Here is a 15,363-nt window from a genome sequence, read left to right as displayed (position 1 = left end):
GATGGCAGGAGGAAGCAGGGATGGAGCAGGGATGGAACAGGGATGTCAGGAGGCAGCAGCAGCCCCAGGAAGCTCCATGGCCTGGGCACTCACCATGCTGGAGCCCTGGGCCTGGGAGGAGCCCCCTGCCCTGCAGCCATGTGGGCAGTGTGTGGGCCAGCCTGGCCATGGCACGTGGAACACACAGCCCAGCTGCCTCTGTGACCTCTGGGATGTCACAGAGCACCCAGCTGGACAGACAGCCCCAGTGCAGCCACACCCCTGCTCTGCAGGGCCACCACCTGTCCCCAAGTGCCACCTGCACAGGGATGGGGACTCCAGCACTGCCCTGGGCAGCTGTGCCACAGCTGGAGAACTCCCAGGGAGGAAATTTCTGTAAAACCCACCTGAGCCTCCCCTGCCCAGCTGAGGCTGTTCCCTCTGCTCTGTCCCTGTCCCCAGATCCCAAATCCCCAGTGTCCCCTCCTGGCAGGGAGCTGTGCACAGCCACAGGTTCCCCTGATCCCTTTTCTCCAGCTGAGCCCTGCCCAGCTCCCCCAGCCTCTCCTGGGCCTGTGCCCACGCTGCTGCAATGACCACACAAAACAAATGTGTGTAAAACTGAATTAAAGAAAACTGTAAAACATGGAAAGGAGACTGACACTAGTGAAATTCCAATGTGGGAATGAAAACTTCACTTCAAATTTGCTATACTATAGGTTGCCTGATTTTTCCAGAACTGAAACAAATACCAGTCAGACAAAAGATGAAGCAATTCAATATCTGTCAGTGGTGAGCAGACATTTATCCAGCAGGGAAATGCTCAGCTCCTGTGCAGCCCTGCCAGGGACTCCTCTGGCTCTCTGCACATCCTGGGTATCAAGCCTGGGGTTATAAATATCTCTAATGGACTTAGCAACAGGTACCTACAATCCTCTCAGAGACAGGAGTTTGCTCTCCTACACTGGATCCACTTGCTGGGGGAGTTTTTATTGAATTACAGTGATGGTTCTTTCCTGAAGCAGCCAAAATAATCAAGTCTAAACAGGCAGGAGAATTTCCCTCCTCAGAGCTGCAGGATCTGGATTTCCCCTGCACGTGCCACCCCTGATGGGCCCAAAGGCACAGCCAGGTGACCAAGGACTGAGCCTGGGCTGGCACTGCCCCTCCAAACCTGCCAGCTCTGCCCAGGGAAACCAGCTCCCAGAACCCCTTCTCTCTACAACAAACCCAGAAAGAGTGTGGGGAAAAAAAGGAGAAACCTTGTTCTTCACTAGAGAATTCCATGGCAAAGGAGGACTAAAGGAATATGCAATCAATAATTTGTGGGATGGGCAAAGAAAATGTAGGAGCTCTTAAGAAGCAGCAGCTGAAGGAGTTATGGCTGCAATAAATTCCATTTTCCTGAGTCCTCACACACCAGGAGTGAGGCTCCCTGCCTTGAGAGCTCTGCTGCTGTTCCATGGCACAGGTACAGAAGAAATCCCTGTGAATGACTCACTGCCAAGCTCAGAGCACACCTCCAAGGAACCTGCACTCACATGGGTTATTCCCACCACAGATGACACCGCTGCTTTCTCTACTTCCCCCCAAACTGGTAAAAAGCAAAATTAGGTGAGGCACATCTAATTACAGTGTTTAGGGCTTTCTGATACAGGAAAATGCTGAAGGTGGTAAAAGAACAATGGTGAAGAAGAATAGGAAGAGATAAGTGACAAGAAAATCCAAAATTATAGTGCTGAACAATTTCTCCATTCAGTTTGGAACAACACTGAGCTGCCACCACAGAAATCCATCTGTCCCAAAGCTCCACAGCACAGGATTCAGACAACTTGAACATGCCCAAAGTGTGACTTTGGTGACAGCACCACAGGAGCTGAAAAACTTCTAATTATTTATCTGGGCTTTTTCTTGAAGCATTTTTTACATGAAGCCAAGAAAGCAAATTATTTTTTAACATTTTGAGCATCAAGGCATGGTGTAAAGAGAGATGGAGAGGTGATCAAGTGCAGGGAGCTGTGACCTGTCCCAGATTTAACAGCTGTGCCAACTGAGGGAAATACTCTTGGTTAGATCAAGATGCTGAGACTCTTCCCCTTCAACAACTCTTGGCCTTTTTTAACCAACTTATTCCCCTTCCCTAGAAAATTACAGCCCTTCCATGTCACTCCAGCAGATTATTTCACATTTCCAGGCACTGCTTGCCACTCTTCTCCCATCTTCAGGTGTGTTTTTGTGCCACTGCAGAACTGAGAGCAATAATCCAGGGAAGCCTGGCTCAAAGCAGTCTGGAAGTGATGCTAGGCTGGGTAGGTGAAAGCAAAACAAGAAGGCACTGATTCACTAGAGCAGCAAATCACCCCAAATGTCCTGCTCAGATGTTGGTGCTGGGTTATGAAACTGGGTAAATGCATAAAGCAACCACAGGTTCCATCAGAACAACAGCAAGGAATTACAGCTATCAAAGGCACCTCTGAATTCTCCCAGTTCCACTGAAAGCTCATTTTCTGCTCCTCCCCACCTTCCAGGGCACTAAATCATTTCCATCTGGAACAAAATCCTGCTTGCAATCCTGGATTTTAGCTGTCCTGTTCTAACCCTGCTCCCTCAGGACATCCACCCTGTGCTCACCTCTCCTCTCCCAAATTTGAGTATCTCCCCTAAACAAACATCCCCAGGAGGATTTGGCCAAAGAAGGATGGCAGCTTTTTACAATTGTCTCAACAGAAAATAGATCTTCTGTTCCTTCATTTTTCTGCTCTAGCCATCATATTTCTGGGTTGCCATTGCTTTGCTAGTGAAGCTTTGTTTTGATTATACCAAATGCATTTGGAACTGAAAGTTTATTCCCTCCCAGCCAAGATATTTTTCTCTTTGCACTGAGGGTACAGGCTGGTAATTAATTCAGGCTTTCCAGTCTGTGTCACACTAAGCAAGGAGCAAACTGGAGAACTGGGCTGAGCACAGGACAGCAAACCTCAGAACAGAACCCCAAATGCTGCAGAGAGAAAACCCTGATTCCAACCCCTGGGTGAGAACTTCCCCTGAGCCACCTCCAGATCCTGCAGGGCTCCTGGGAGCTGGGAAGGGAAGTTTGAGAGACTGAGTTGTAGAGGAGCAGCAGGAGGCTGCACAGACCTCACTGCTCTGCTGGGACTCTGGGAGGGCCCAGCTGTCCCAGGCTCTGGACATTTAATCCACACTGCCAGGCACACACAGCCTATTTATGGTGCTGTCAAAGCCATGGCACAGCCAGGCCCTGCACAGACCTTCCAGGATCTTGTGTGACACAAAACCATCCTCAGCAGCTCTAATTGCTCTGCTCACCTACATTAGTTATCTCTTTAATCAAAAAAACAACAAACCAAACCAGAGACAAGCAGATCAGTAAGTGTGTGCTGGACAATGGAAGCCATGGAGTAACCCCTGTGTTTGTGAGAATTTAGGAATTCCTGCTCAGCACAGAGCTGCCTTTTGCTTCACAACAACCCAAAGCTGCTGAGTGTTCCTGGGGATCACAGGCAGATCCCAATCCCTCACCTGAGTGTTCCTGGGGATCACAGGCAGATCCCAATCCCTCACCTGAGTGTTCCTGGGGATCACAGGCACAGATCCCAATCCCTCACCTGAGTGTTCCTGGGGATCACAGGCACAGATCCCAATCCCTCACCTGAGTGTTCCTGGGGATCACAGGCACAGATCCCCAGGACCTTGTCAGGCTGCTATCTTCTAAGGCAGAGATAAGGGCTCTGCCTGCTCCTTTGGCCTTAAAAATAGCAGACTATTTTTATTGCAGGATAAAGACTCTCAATGATAACATGATTCTCATTGCCCTGGCAAACCCTTGCCTTGGTCCCCTGCATCCCTTCAGAACCTTTCCCAAGAGGTTAAACCCCTCACATCTGCCTTCTGATTTAAAATAAAAAATCAACCAACTGTGTTGTTAAAAATGGGGAAGATCCCAGCACAGTCAGGGTTTGTGTTACCCAGTGTCCAAAGTTAAACAAATCATTTTCCCTTATGAACACATGCTGAATTAATCCTGACTCCTTCATAGCCCATCCTGGCTTCTTTCCTGCATGGAAAACTTCATTCTTACAAAATTACAAATCTGAGATTAATTTGTGCATGCTCCTGAGTTAAAACTGAGCAGAAAATAAATTCTGAAGGTTAACAGGTGTACTCAATTGTGAGTGACACCATGTTTTTACCCTTAAAACATAATATCAAGACATGATGAACTTGAGACTTATCCAGTCTCAAAAACTTGCCTGAAATGAATTTCATCTGATTCCATCACAATGAAGCTATTTTATACATTGTACTTTCATTATTTTTTTCCTCCTCTTTTATTTTGGGCAAAAAATCCACAGGAAAAAACCAAACCAAAGCAACAAGCTTTGTTGCCTACTCAATGGAAAGTTATAGGAAGTTTCTGCTCAATATTCCAATAATACAAAGTATAATAAGCACAAGCTACCAATGACAACAGAAATTGTGTAGGGTGAATCTGCCCTGCATCCACACTGTGATGATTTCATCCTGAATTTCACTTATTTCCTTCACAAGACAATCACTCCCAGGTTGGTCTAATGGATCTGTGTCACTCTGAAATGTGCAGCATGTAAAGAAATAATTACTGGGAGAGCCATTTATCACACTACAGAGCAGCTGTGTCAGAATTTGGGAGAATTTTCCAGATACTGAGGAGACCTGAGTTAACTTAACCATGCAAGTTGCCTTGAATCCCAAAGAAACACTGGAAAGGAGTCAGCTGTCAGCATGGCAGGGCACATCACTTCTCACAGCAGTGCTGAAGAAACAGCTCAGCAAACTGTGGGAGACAGAAATGTTTTAATGGAGCTGCAAGGAGTGTTTTAATTCCATCCCTCCTTCCCCTACATCCCTTCCTGCAGCACGGTCACTGCAGTGCACAACCAAACCCAAATATCAAACACACAAGGCTTTTTTTTTTTTTTTTTTATCCCCTGTAATTGTGACAAACAGCCCGTGGAATTCCCAGGAATGGAATGCTCACACCTCAGAGCCCCAGCAGCAGGGACAGCAAGAGCAGAGCCCTCCCAAAATTACACCCATGAAAAACTTTTATTTTCTAATCTTAAACTATTCCATGGCTTGGAACCCTACTATGTTAATTGAGTTAGGACATTCCTGTATTAACTATTAATCTTTGAGATGGAACATCATCAAACCTTTTCAGGTACATAATAAACCAATCTACTAGCAAAAGAGAATTATCTTCAAATAAGTCCAACAGGGTAATTACACCTAACAATTAATTCTGACACCTCTTCACCTCAGCCTGGATCTCTGCAGCCCATTTTTCCAACTGAGCTCCCAAAGATCTTTCTCTTCAAAGTACCAATGAGCTTCCCAGTCCCTAAGCAACACAGAAGTGAAGCACTCTAAAGCCAGGAATTACAGTTGTTTAGGAATATTATTTTAGATACAATTAAATCCTCCAAAGTTTCTTCCAAATCTTTATTTTTAAGAACATAAAAGCATGGAGATTACACTAACTTTATTTTCTCCTGGAATCTTTATAATTTCTGGCCTGATAAGCAAAACAAACAAGCTTTCCTGATTGTATTTAAATTGATTTAACTACAACAGCTCAGTCTTGACACGAGCTGGAGGTGTCAGACAAACTGAGGTGGGAAATTCAATCAAATACACTGCAGTTAAATCCCACAGCCACAATGCCTGCAAGTACCTTGAGCATTCCTGTAGGTATTGCTGCTATTTATTAAACACTTTTTTACTTTTTGTACACTGAAGGGAAACCTTACAGCTGCAGCTCACACTGTGCCTTGCCCAGAGCTGTGTCCCAGTCCCTGCTCTCCCTTCTGAGCTCTGACCAGCACACTCAGGGCACAGCCCAGGACCAGAGCTCACCTCCCCTGCAGGATTTCCCTCTCTCCTCCCTGCAGGGTTGGAATTGGGCACCAGGATCACCCAGCAGCCCAGAGCATTGCTCCACACAAAAACAAACCTGCTGTGCTAAAGGAGCTCCCTTGGGATGATAAAATGAGGGAACTCCCAGGACAGGGAGGAGAGAGAAGCAGGAGATTGGCACTGACTAATAGGATGTATTTTTTATAATTGTGCTGCTTTAAGTAAGTATCCATGGCTTATTGTCCAGATGCTGTGGAGCTAACAGCTCCTTTCAGTACGACTTATTTTCATGTCAGAATTACACTTAAATTACACTGCTACACTAAACAGTATGAACACAGAACTAGAGGTGTTTCATGATCCTCACCCAGAAAAAAGGAATTGTGAATTCAGGTTAGGACTGGTAGGGGTAACTTCCATTCCCATCATCTCTTCTGTGTAACTCCAGCATCACTTGGTGGGCAGTGGATCCTTGTTGGATCTAGTGCAGCACAGGCACTTCCTAAATGTGGCTTCAGGGTTATTTTTAGCAGGATGCACAGAAATCTGACTGATGGGGCTGGACTCTGAAAGCTCCCCATGGGGAGCTGTATTTTGAATATCCTGACAGCAGAGATCTGAATTAACCCTGTCCCCAGCAGCTGCACACCTCCTTCCCTGGGCTTGGGAAGATCCTGGGACTGCCACAGCCACTGACCCATCCCACAGGGAAACTGAGGCAGCACAGGCTGCATCTCCTCACATCCCACATGAGCAGTGCAGCTGATGCTCAGCTCCCTGTGCTCTTACAGCAGATTGTCCTCACAAGGGTTTTCCTTGGATCACAGGATATGATGAGAGAACTTATCACTTAAGAAGTTAAGAGCACCTTAATCAAAGTAATTACTGAGACTGATCTGATTGGGAAGTAATTTATTTACAAAAAGTTAGGACTGCCAAGTGGGAAGCTCTGACCCAACCCCTGAGCTGATTGCTTTAGACGTGGATGATTTCCCACTTAATTTTTCAAGTGCTATTGAAAATGTCTTCATCTGTGAATGTCAAATATTTATTTTTCTAAAACACTAAATAATGGCCATCTAGGCATCTCAACATGTAAACAGCAGGTTAGATAGGCTGTCAAGCACCTGGGTGAACAGGAGTTTCTCTGAGGCAATCAGAAGGGCTGCACCCCACTGCAGCTCCAGGAATTCCCCCAGGACAGAGCTCTCAGCAGGGCTGGCACTGCCACATCCTGCCTGGGAGAGCTCCTCTTCTGCTGAGAGCTTGTTCCTCCCCCCAGGATCCCACAGTGATCCACCTCAACAGTCTGCCCCTGAAAACCCCAGCCCCTGTGGATTTGATTCATCAGCTCTGCACTTGCTGTGTGCATTTGCATTTTCTGAAGGTTTAGTTGGGATGTACAAACATCAAATCACAGAATCAGAGAATGGGCTGGAGAGACCTTAAAGCTGATCCTGTTCCAGCCCCTGCTGGGGCAGGGACACTCCCACTGTCCCAGGTTGTTCCAGCCCCAGTGCCCAGCCTGGCCTGGGCACTGCCAGGGATCCAGCGGCACCTGTGCCAGCCCTGCCCACCCTGCCAGGGAACAATTCCTGCCCAGATCCCATCCAGCCCTGCCCTATGGCACTGGGAGCCATTCCCTGTGTCCTGTCACTCCAGACCCTTGTAAAGGTCTCTCTCCATCCTTTTTGTCAGCTCCCTCAGGTCCTGGAAGGCCACAATTAATTACCCTGAAGCTTCTCCTCTCCAGGCTGAAGAACCCCAGTTCTGCCAGGCTTCCCCCACAGCAGAGCTGCTCCATCCCCTGAGCACCTTGGTGGTCTCTGCTCCCAGTCCAACAGGTCCCTCCTGTGCTGGGAACCCCAGAGCTGAAGCAGCACCCCAGGAACTTTTCACAGACAACAGACAAAGACCAATCTCCTGTGTAAAATGGTGACAGCAACTCAGGGGCCAGCAGATGAAGGGATTCCATTCAGACTTGGTCCTTTACTTTCTGATCTACTGATCTACTCTCAGTAATGAATGAGAAAGGCACTTGTGGAGAGGAATGCTCCAGAGGAATTATGGAATAAGGATGGAGCCTGTGTGAGGGGGCAGCCTTCAAATCTGGGATCATCTTAGGGGTCCTGAACCGACATTTCCACAGCCCAAACCCATCACACATCAGGACTGGCTTCCCCAGGGAGACCAGGCTGAAAACACAGATGGGGCAGAACCTGGGCAGGGTTTGGGCAGGGCACAGCTGCACCCCATAACCTGGAGAAGGCAGTTTTAGGGTCAGAATTCCATGTTCAGCTGCGATCCTGAAATGATCACAACGATGCTCTGGATCCCCAAGGTACTGTTCCAAAAGGGTGAGAAGTCTCAAGCTCCTCTCAGAGCACACATACATCTAGAAATACACAGGAATTTCAAATTTCTGTCCAATTCCAGCCCTACTTAGTGCATCCTGCTTTTACAGACTCCCAGAATGGCTGAGGTAGGAAGGGAACTCTGGAGTTTCTCTTGTGCAATCCCCCTGCTCAAGTTTTTCTTGCAAGTTCTTGCCAAAATAGTTCAAACCTGACTTTCAGAATGGCTTTTTACAAAAATGTGCAAGTGCTCCAAGTTATTCTTCCTCTTACACCTGTGGAAAAGTTTCTTCCACAGGAATGAAATATGTGCACAGAAATGTGTCAAAAGAGCATATGTGGTGCCTGAAGTCTCCTGCAAACACGATTCCTGTTGGTGTCAGCCTCACGGCATTACAAGAGATCAAAAAAAAACCCCAATGCAGTATGGAAAAACTTGGTTTCCTTTTGAATCCAGACAACTTTTTCTGGTTTTGTTTAACTGCTTAATGCTCCTGAGCCTCGGACAGTGTCACATCTTTGTGCTGGGGAATCTCCACCCTGGGAGGGAGTTCCACCACCCCTGGTGCAGGGCTGGGGATGGAAAATCACCTTTCAGTCCTGCAATGCAGGTATGGCCCCAGCACACGTGGAATGTTTACATCCTCAGAAAAACGATCCAACTGTCCCACTCCATCTCCAGGGCAGACTGACAGGGGAATTTTTCTTTAATAAAGAACTCTGATGAAACAGGAATGTCAGCTCTAGTGCACGCTGCACTGACTGGAACAGGATCAAAACTCAGCTCCACGCCATGTTTTCAGGGGAAAAGAGGAGAATGTTTCATGGAATTTAAGTTAGGATTTGGCTTGCATCCTAGAACATATATCTTGTTATGAAAACTGCTGAAACACTTTTAAGTGGGCAAGCCATAAGTGTCCTTGGAGCCATCCAGTCAACTGGAAGTCACACAGGCAGAACCTCCAAAAGTAGAAAAGCCTGAAATTGGGAGGGGGGTGAGGGAGGGGCAAGTAATCTTGGAATCCTATCTGTTATCCCTTGTGCCTACAGCATGAAGTAGTTACAACTTGTTTTCTGCTATTGTCACAGATCCAGGACGTTACTCTGGCTAAATCATAATCTCTTCCTGCCTCAGTTCATCCATGTGCAAACCTGGCTCGCTAACTCTTACCTTAATGTGTCATGGGGCTTAATTAATAACACTTAGGTCTTTTAAGTCCTCTACAAACATTAACTACTTCTTGTAACAACTCTCCAAGGTATTATTATCCCCATTTTACTCCTGGAGAAACGGCAAAAGAGGTTGTCACTTGCCCAAGGCAACGGAGTAATAGTTATACTTAGAGATCCTCTTCACGGACTACTCTAACAGCGGAAACATATCAAGAAAGGCAAAGACAATAACGACAAACTCGGAATTACTTTTAAAAGTGCACCATAAGCAGCTGGAAGACGATGGAAAACCCCTCCCAGAAACAACAGGCTTGGGACCAGAAGAAGCATCACAACTGTCAGCAGAGAGAACGGAGCACCCTGCCCAGAGCCAGGCTTGAGCTCGCCCAAAGAGTCACAAACAGCCAGACCTGTCCTCTCGAGCGCTCCCAAGTACCATCAAATTGAGCAACAGGCTCGTACAGTGCTCTCCAGCAACGCCGAGCGAGCAGATAATCAATGTGGTATGCAGCACGCTAATTCCTTCCGCCGCCTTCCCAGCGGGGACCGGCAATGCCAATAACGGCGCCGGGCGCCGGGGGTCCCGCACGGTCCCCGCCGGTGACAGCGACAGAGCGGGTGTCACCCCCAGCGCTGCCATCCCCGGAGCCGTGCCCGGGCAGCGCGGAGCCCGTGCTGTGCCGAGCCCGTGCTGTGCCGAGCCGTGCCGTGCCCGTGCCGTGCCATGCCCGAGCCGTGCCCGAGCCGTGCCGTGCCCGCAGCGCTCGCCCGGGGCCGGTGACAGGCGCGTCCGGCGCTGCCGCCCCGGCGGCGACAACAACACCAGCAACAGGCGCGTCCTGCGCGGGACCCGCGCGGGCTCGGCCCGCGATGCGCCCGCAGCGCCGCGGCTCCGGCCGGGCCCCGGGGCGCGGGACGGGCCGGGCGGGCGGGACCCGCCGCAGGCCCGGGCCTGGCGGGGCGGCCGGGGGGTGTCAGGCGGGGTGACACCGCTCCGCCGCTCCCCGCGGCCGGGCCGGCCCGCCGGGGCTGCGGCCGGGGCTCGCCCGGGGCTCGGCGGCGGCCGCGGGGGGAGAGCGGGGAGGGGACGCGGCGCGGGCGGCGGGCGGCGGGCCCGCGGCGGGCGGGCCCCGAGGGGACATCCCGCCGGTCACTCGGAGCGGCCACCCCGCGCCCCCCACCTGAGCCCGGGCTGGGAGCCGCGCGGCGCCGCCGCGGCACTCACCTGCGGGAGCGGGGGCCGGGGAGCGGCGCCGCGGGGCCGCGCTGAGGGCGGGCGGGCGGGCGGGCGGTGCTGGCGGCGGCGGCGGCTCCGCGCTCCGGGCGCTCGGCGCTCAGCGCTCAGTCGCCATTTCCCGCCTACCGACCCGCTGCACCGCACCGAGGGACCCGGATGGCAGCGGGGCCGCCGCGCAGGCGCGCCCGGCCGGGGGAGGGGGCCGGGCCGGGGCAGGCCGGGAAGGAGGGAACGGGGCCTGTGCGGCGGCGGCGGGATCGGCACCGGGACCCGGATCGGGATCAGGATCGGTACCGGGATCGGCGCCGGGACCCGGATCGGGATCAGGATCGGCACTGGGATCAGGATCGGGATCGGCACCAAGATCGGTGCCGGGATCGCCGAGCTGCCCCGGCGGAGGAGGCGCTGCCGCCGCGCCGGGAGGTGAGGGGAGAGCAGAGCGCTGAGGGGAGCTCTGAGGGGGCGCGAGCGGGCCGGGGCGGGGGGGAGCGGGAGCGAGTCCCGGCCCGGTCCGGTGATCCCAGCCCTGCCCGGTGATCCCGGCCCTGCCCGGTGATCCCAGCCCTGCCCGGTGATCCCGGCCCTGTCCGCGGATCCCAGCCCTGCCCGGTGGATCCCAGCTCTGCCCGGTGATCCCAGCCCTGTCTGGTGATCCCGGCCCTGTCCGCGGATCCCAGCCCTGCCCGGTGATCCCAGCCCTGCCCGGTGATCCCAGCCCTGCCCGGTGATCCCGGCCCTGCCCGGTGGATCCCAGCCCTGCCCGGTGATCCCAGCCCTGCCCAGTGATCCCGGCCCTGCCCGGTGATCCCAGCCCTGCCCGCGGATCCCAGCCCTGCCCGGTGATCCCAGCCCTGCCCGGTGATCCCAGCCCTGCCCAGTGATCCCGGCCCTGCCCGGTGATCCCAGCCCTGCCCGCGGATCCCAGCCCTGCCCGGTGGATCCCAGCCCTGCCCGGTGGATCCCAGCCCTGCCCGGTGATCCCGGCCCTGCCCGGTGATCTCGGCCCTGTCCGGTGATCCCAGCCCTGTCCGGTGATCCCGGCCCTGTCTGGTGGATCCCAGCCCTGCCCGGTGATCCCGGCTCTGCCCGGTGGATCCCAGCCCTGCCCGGTGGATCCCAGCCCTGCCCGGTGATCCCAGCCCTGCCCGGTGATCTCGGCCCTGTCCGGTGATCCCGGCCCTGCCCGGTGGATCCCGGCCCTGCCCGGTGATCCCAGCCCTGCCCGGTGGATCCCAGCCCTGCCCTGTGGATCCCAGCTCTGCCCGGTGATCCCGGCCCTGTCTGGTGATCCCAGCCCTGCCCGGTGATCCCGGCCGTGTCCGGTGATCCCAGCCCTGCCCGGTGATCCCGGCCCTGCCCGGTGGATCCCAGCTCTGCCCGGTGGATCCCAGCCCTGCCCGGTGATCCCGGCCCTGCCCGGTGATCCCAGCCCTGCCCGGTGATCCCGGCCCTGCCCCGGGCGGACGGACGGACGGACACACGGACGCGGCTCCGGCCCCCCCTCCCCGCGCTGCCCCGGCGCCGCTCCCGGCCGTGCCCGGCCCATTCCCGGAGCGTGGGGCAGTGCTGCCTTGTGGTTTCGGTTGCTGTTTTAAGTGGCCTGTGCAGGCTGGTGTGAACTTTTATTTCCGCTTTCTCTTTGGGTTTTTTGTTTGTTTTTTCCTAGGCAGCCTCTTTGTGTATGAAATACTGAGGATGCTGCGTGCTTTACTATTTGAAGGGCTAAATGAAGCACTTGGCCATCTCTTGCAGTGTAGGAGTATATGTAGTATAGTATATGTAGTGAAGTTAACATTTCTCATTTCAGTGCTACTGAACTTGGATATCTTAATTTTTCTCTTGATGATCACTTTTACTTACCAGTCTTTGTAACAGAAATCAGTTCCCAGGTCCGCCTGTGTTTTCACAGGATAACATCTCGAGGTATTGCCCAGAATGGAAGGTTTTTACAGGAGTATTTGGCATCCTGTAATTTAGCAGTAAGGAAACCTGCACGGGCGTTGTGTTTCCTGGTACCTGTTGACTCCCTGCTTGGCTTTTGAACGTGGATCAGATTATAGAAGTCCCAGCTCTCTAGTCACCTAAAATATTTATTGGCTTGTTAAAGGGAAGCACACCTGCTGCTGTGAAGCCAAGATTTGTTTTAGAATTCTGCCACAGGACTCTACTAGTCTGTCTTTATCAGAAGGCACTATAAAGCTAATTTTACCACAGAATAGAGATCATAGGCAGGCAGTGGAAACTCATTCAGAACAGAGAGCCATATTCCTTTAGAGTGTTCAGGTATGTCTTGTGAATATTTGGTGAATGATCAGCTGTGGAAAAGGTTAGTTTGGGCATGTTAGAGCCTCATTAAGGTGGTTTGGCAGTCCCTTAGGAGGAACTTGTATGGCAGGATAACTCTGTGATGTCTCACACTGTTACCCCAAAAGGACATTCACTGATGCTTAGAAAGTGGGAGTTTTGGGAAATGGTGGGTGGAAATACTCTCTCAAGCCATGTAATTAAAATGAAATGAGCTGCCAGAGGAGATGATCCAACAAGATTTAAAGCAAGCAGGTATTTGTGTGAGCACCAGCATGGCCAAAAACACTCAGAGAAGAGATTCAACGTGTGACTCAGGGTTCAAACTGATCTTTATGGCCATGAGAACTGGCCTTTTCTGTGGAACACGATATCAACTTTTGTTTTTCACAGTGCCTTGTGCTCTCCTCGAGTTCCCTGGTGCTGAATTAGGGAGAAGGGGCTGCACTGGCAGGAATGGGAACATGGAAAACCATCTTGCTGCTGGTGTTGCTGTGCAGGGAGATCAGAGTTGCAGAGCTCAGAATGTGTGTTTGGGCTGGCAGCAGTGGGCTCCCCACACACCGCAGGAGGGTTTGCCTCACCTGACAGAGAAGCTGAAGGTGCAGCTGAGTGGGGGCACTGCCCATCCCTGCAGTGGGATCCTCACTGCTCCTTGAAGGCCGTTCCTCAGGGTTTCCTCTCAGCTCTTTCCCCTGAGCCTTGCAGAGCCTTCACTCTGTGTTTGCACATCACATACAGAGTGGGCTCCCTGGTGGTGCAGAGCTCCTGGGGGCAGGTTCAGTGCCTTGGGCAGCTGTTTGCAGCATCTGCAGCTCAGGCCTGGGTGGGGTTTGATCCAGCTTCAGTTTAACTTCAGCATCAGGCACTTCTCAGCAAATCCAGGAGTATCTTTGGGTTTGTATCTTGCTATTGGCCACTTGCAGTGCCTGCTGTTCCTTTTGCCTTTCTGAAGGGAATCAGCTCCATTGGCTGGGTGACCAGTTAAGAGAGCAGCAGCTCCCAGGCTGTGCTGCTGCTCCATCCCAGTGTCTGGGAGCCCATCTGGCTGGCCAGGAGCAGCTCCAGCCTGGCTGTTCTCCCTGCAGACACTGACAGCAGCAGGGATTCATCTGCTCCCAATCCCACAGACACACATGGGAGTGAGCCTTGTGTTTGATCTGGCACAGCTCAGCACTTGAGAGTGGCATGAGACATTCCTCCAGGGATGGAAATGCACAGCCACAAGTCCAACCCAGCTTTGGGAAGCTGAACTGTAGATTACCCATCCCAGTAATCCCAGTGTGGCTTCATGGGGTTTCATGTAGGTTAAGGACCTGGAGTATTATGGTTTCTATTTTGGCATGAAGAAGTTCAGGCATCAATGTCATTACTCTGTTTCTGGCTGGCTGAAAATTCCACTGCACTGTGATGAATAGGGAGAGATGGCCCCGGTTGGTTTTGTGGGTTTGTTTTCCTGTTTTATTTAAACTACAGAAATCTGGTCTCCTCTGTCCCAGAGCCAGCTGGAACAGCAGGACACTGCTCCTCCTTATAAAGTGCCAATCTCACATTTTCTAGTTCAGCACAGCAAGACTTTTGATGCTATCAAGTATTTTGGTCGGTCTCCTGAAAGAAGGGTCCCAGGTTAGTTCAGCTGGAAGTTCCCTGCCTGGGGATTTTCAGGTTACTGAAAGCTCTGTGTATCTCCTGGAGTAGGGATTGCAGCTGACAGATCTATGGCATGTGGAAATTCTCCTCAACAGAGATAAAAGTTTTCAGGTAGATAATTTCTTCAGAGGTTTGTGTACAGGGAAATGGGTCCTGCTGAGAGCTCAGGACCTCCAAAACCACCACATGAACCAGCAGCATTCAATCCAGTGTGCAAACAGGGGCAGTAAATAGATTTACAGAGAAAACCTTTTGTACTATCTGTATGTACTCCTGCAGAACACTCACAGGCTCTTCTGTCCTGCAGGCTTTGGATTTCCCACTGCTGCTGGGTTTGCATGTATGAAAATGCAAAATGGTAACATTGAATAAAATCCACAAACCATTATCTCCTGTCTGTTTCTTGTCACTTCAAAGTGTCTTTAGCTCTTCATGGCTATTAAAGGGCTGAAAAACATGGGGGTTGTTTCATCCAGAACTGGGTTTGATTGGCAAGATCCTGCCCATTGGTTTGGTTTTCCTCATTTTGAAATTAAAGCGGGTTCATCAGTGATTCTTTGTTTTTGTGGGATCCATGTGACTTTGGGAAAACCTTGGCAGAGTCTGTTTGCTGCAAACCTCCAAAACTGGGCAGCTAGGCCTGGCTGGAGTAACTGGAGTTGTTTCTGTGGCTGCATTTCTGACACTGCCTGGACTCATCCCTCAGCCTTGTGTTTGAATGCACTGCCACGTGGATGCAAAGGGATCTGC

The 15,363-nt window shown here is 51.7% G+C and overlaps 1 protein-coding gene across 3 annotated transcripts in view; it reads right to left on the bottom strand.

Annotated features, from left to right (window-relative positions):
• The window catches only part of CTDSPL2 (CTD small phosphatase like 2), a 28,181-nt gene extending 17,405 nt beyond the window's left edge, over positions 1–10,776 (bottom strand). Inside the window, exon 1 of one of the 3 annotated variants that reach the window (XM_056500245.1) lies at positions 10,648–10,776. Coding sequence is in view for 2 of the 3 variants with exons in the window: in XM_056500244.1 (XP_056356219.1) it covers positions 94–140 (47 nt within the window). In the remaining variant the exon portion in view is untranslated. Of the gene's footprint in view, positions 1–93; positions 204–10,647 lie in introns of those variants that run through there. The other 2 variants (XM_056500244.1, XM_056500246.1) reach the window with 2 other exon arrangements.
• Between the last annotated feature and the right edge of the window lie 4,587 nt (positions 10,777–15,363).

Source organism: Oenanthe melanoleuca, chromosome 10 (genome assembly GCF_029582105.1).
Source record: "Oenanthe melanoleuca isolate GR-GAL-2019-014 chromosome 10, OMel1.0, whole genome shotgun sequence".
Classification (NCBI taxonomy): domain Eukaryota; kingdom Metazoa; phylum Chordata; class Aves; order Passeriformes; family Muscicapidae; genus Oenanthe; species Oenanthe melanoleuca.
This window is presented reverse-complemented; position numbering and strand designations above follow the sequence as displayed.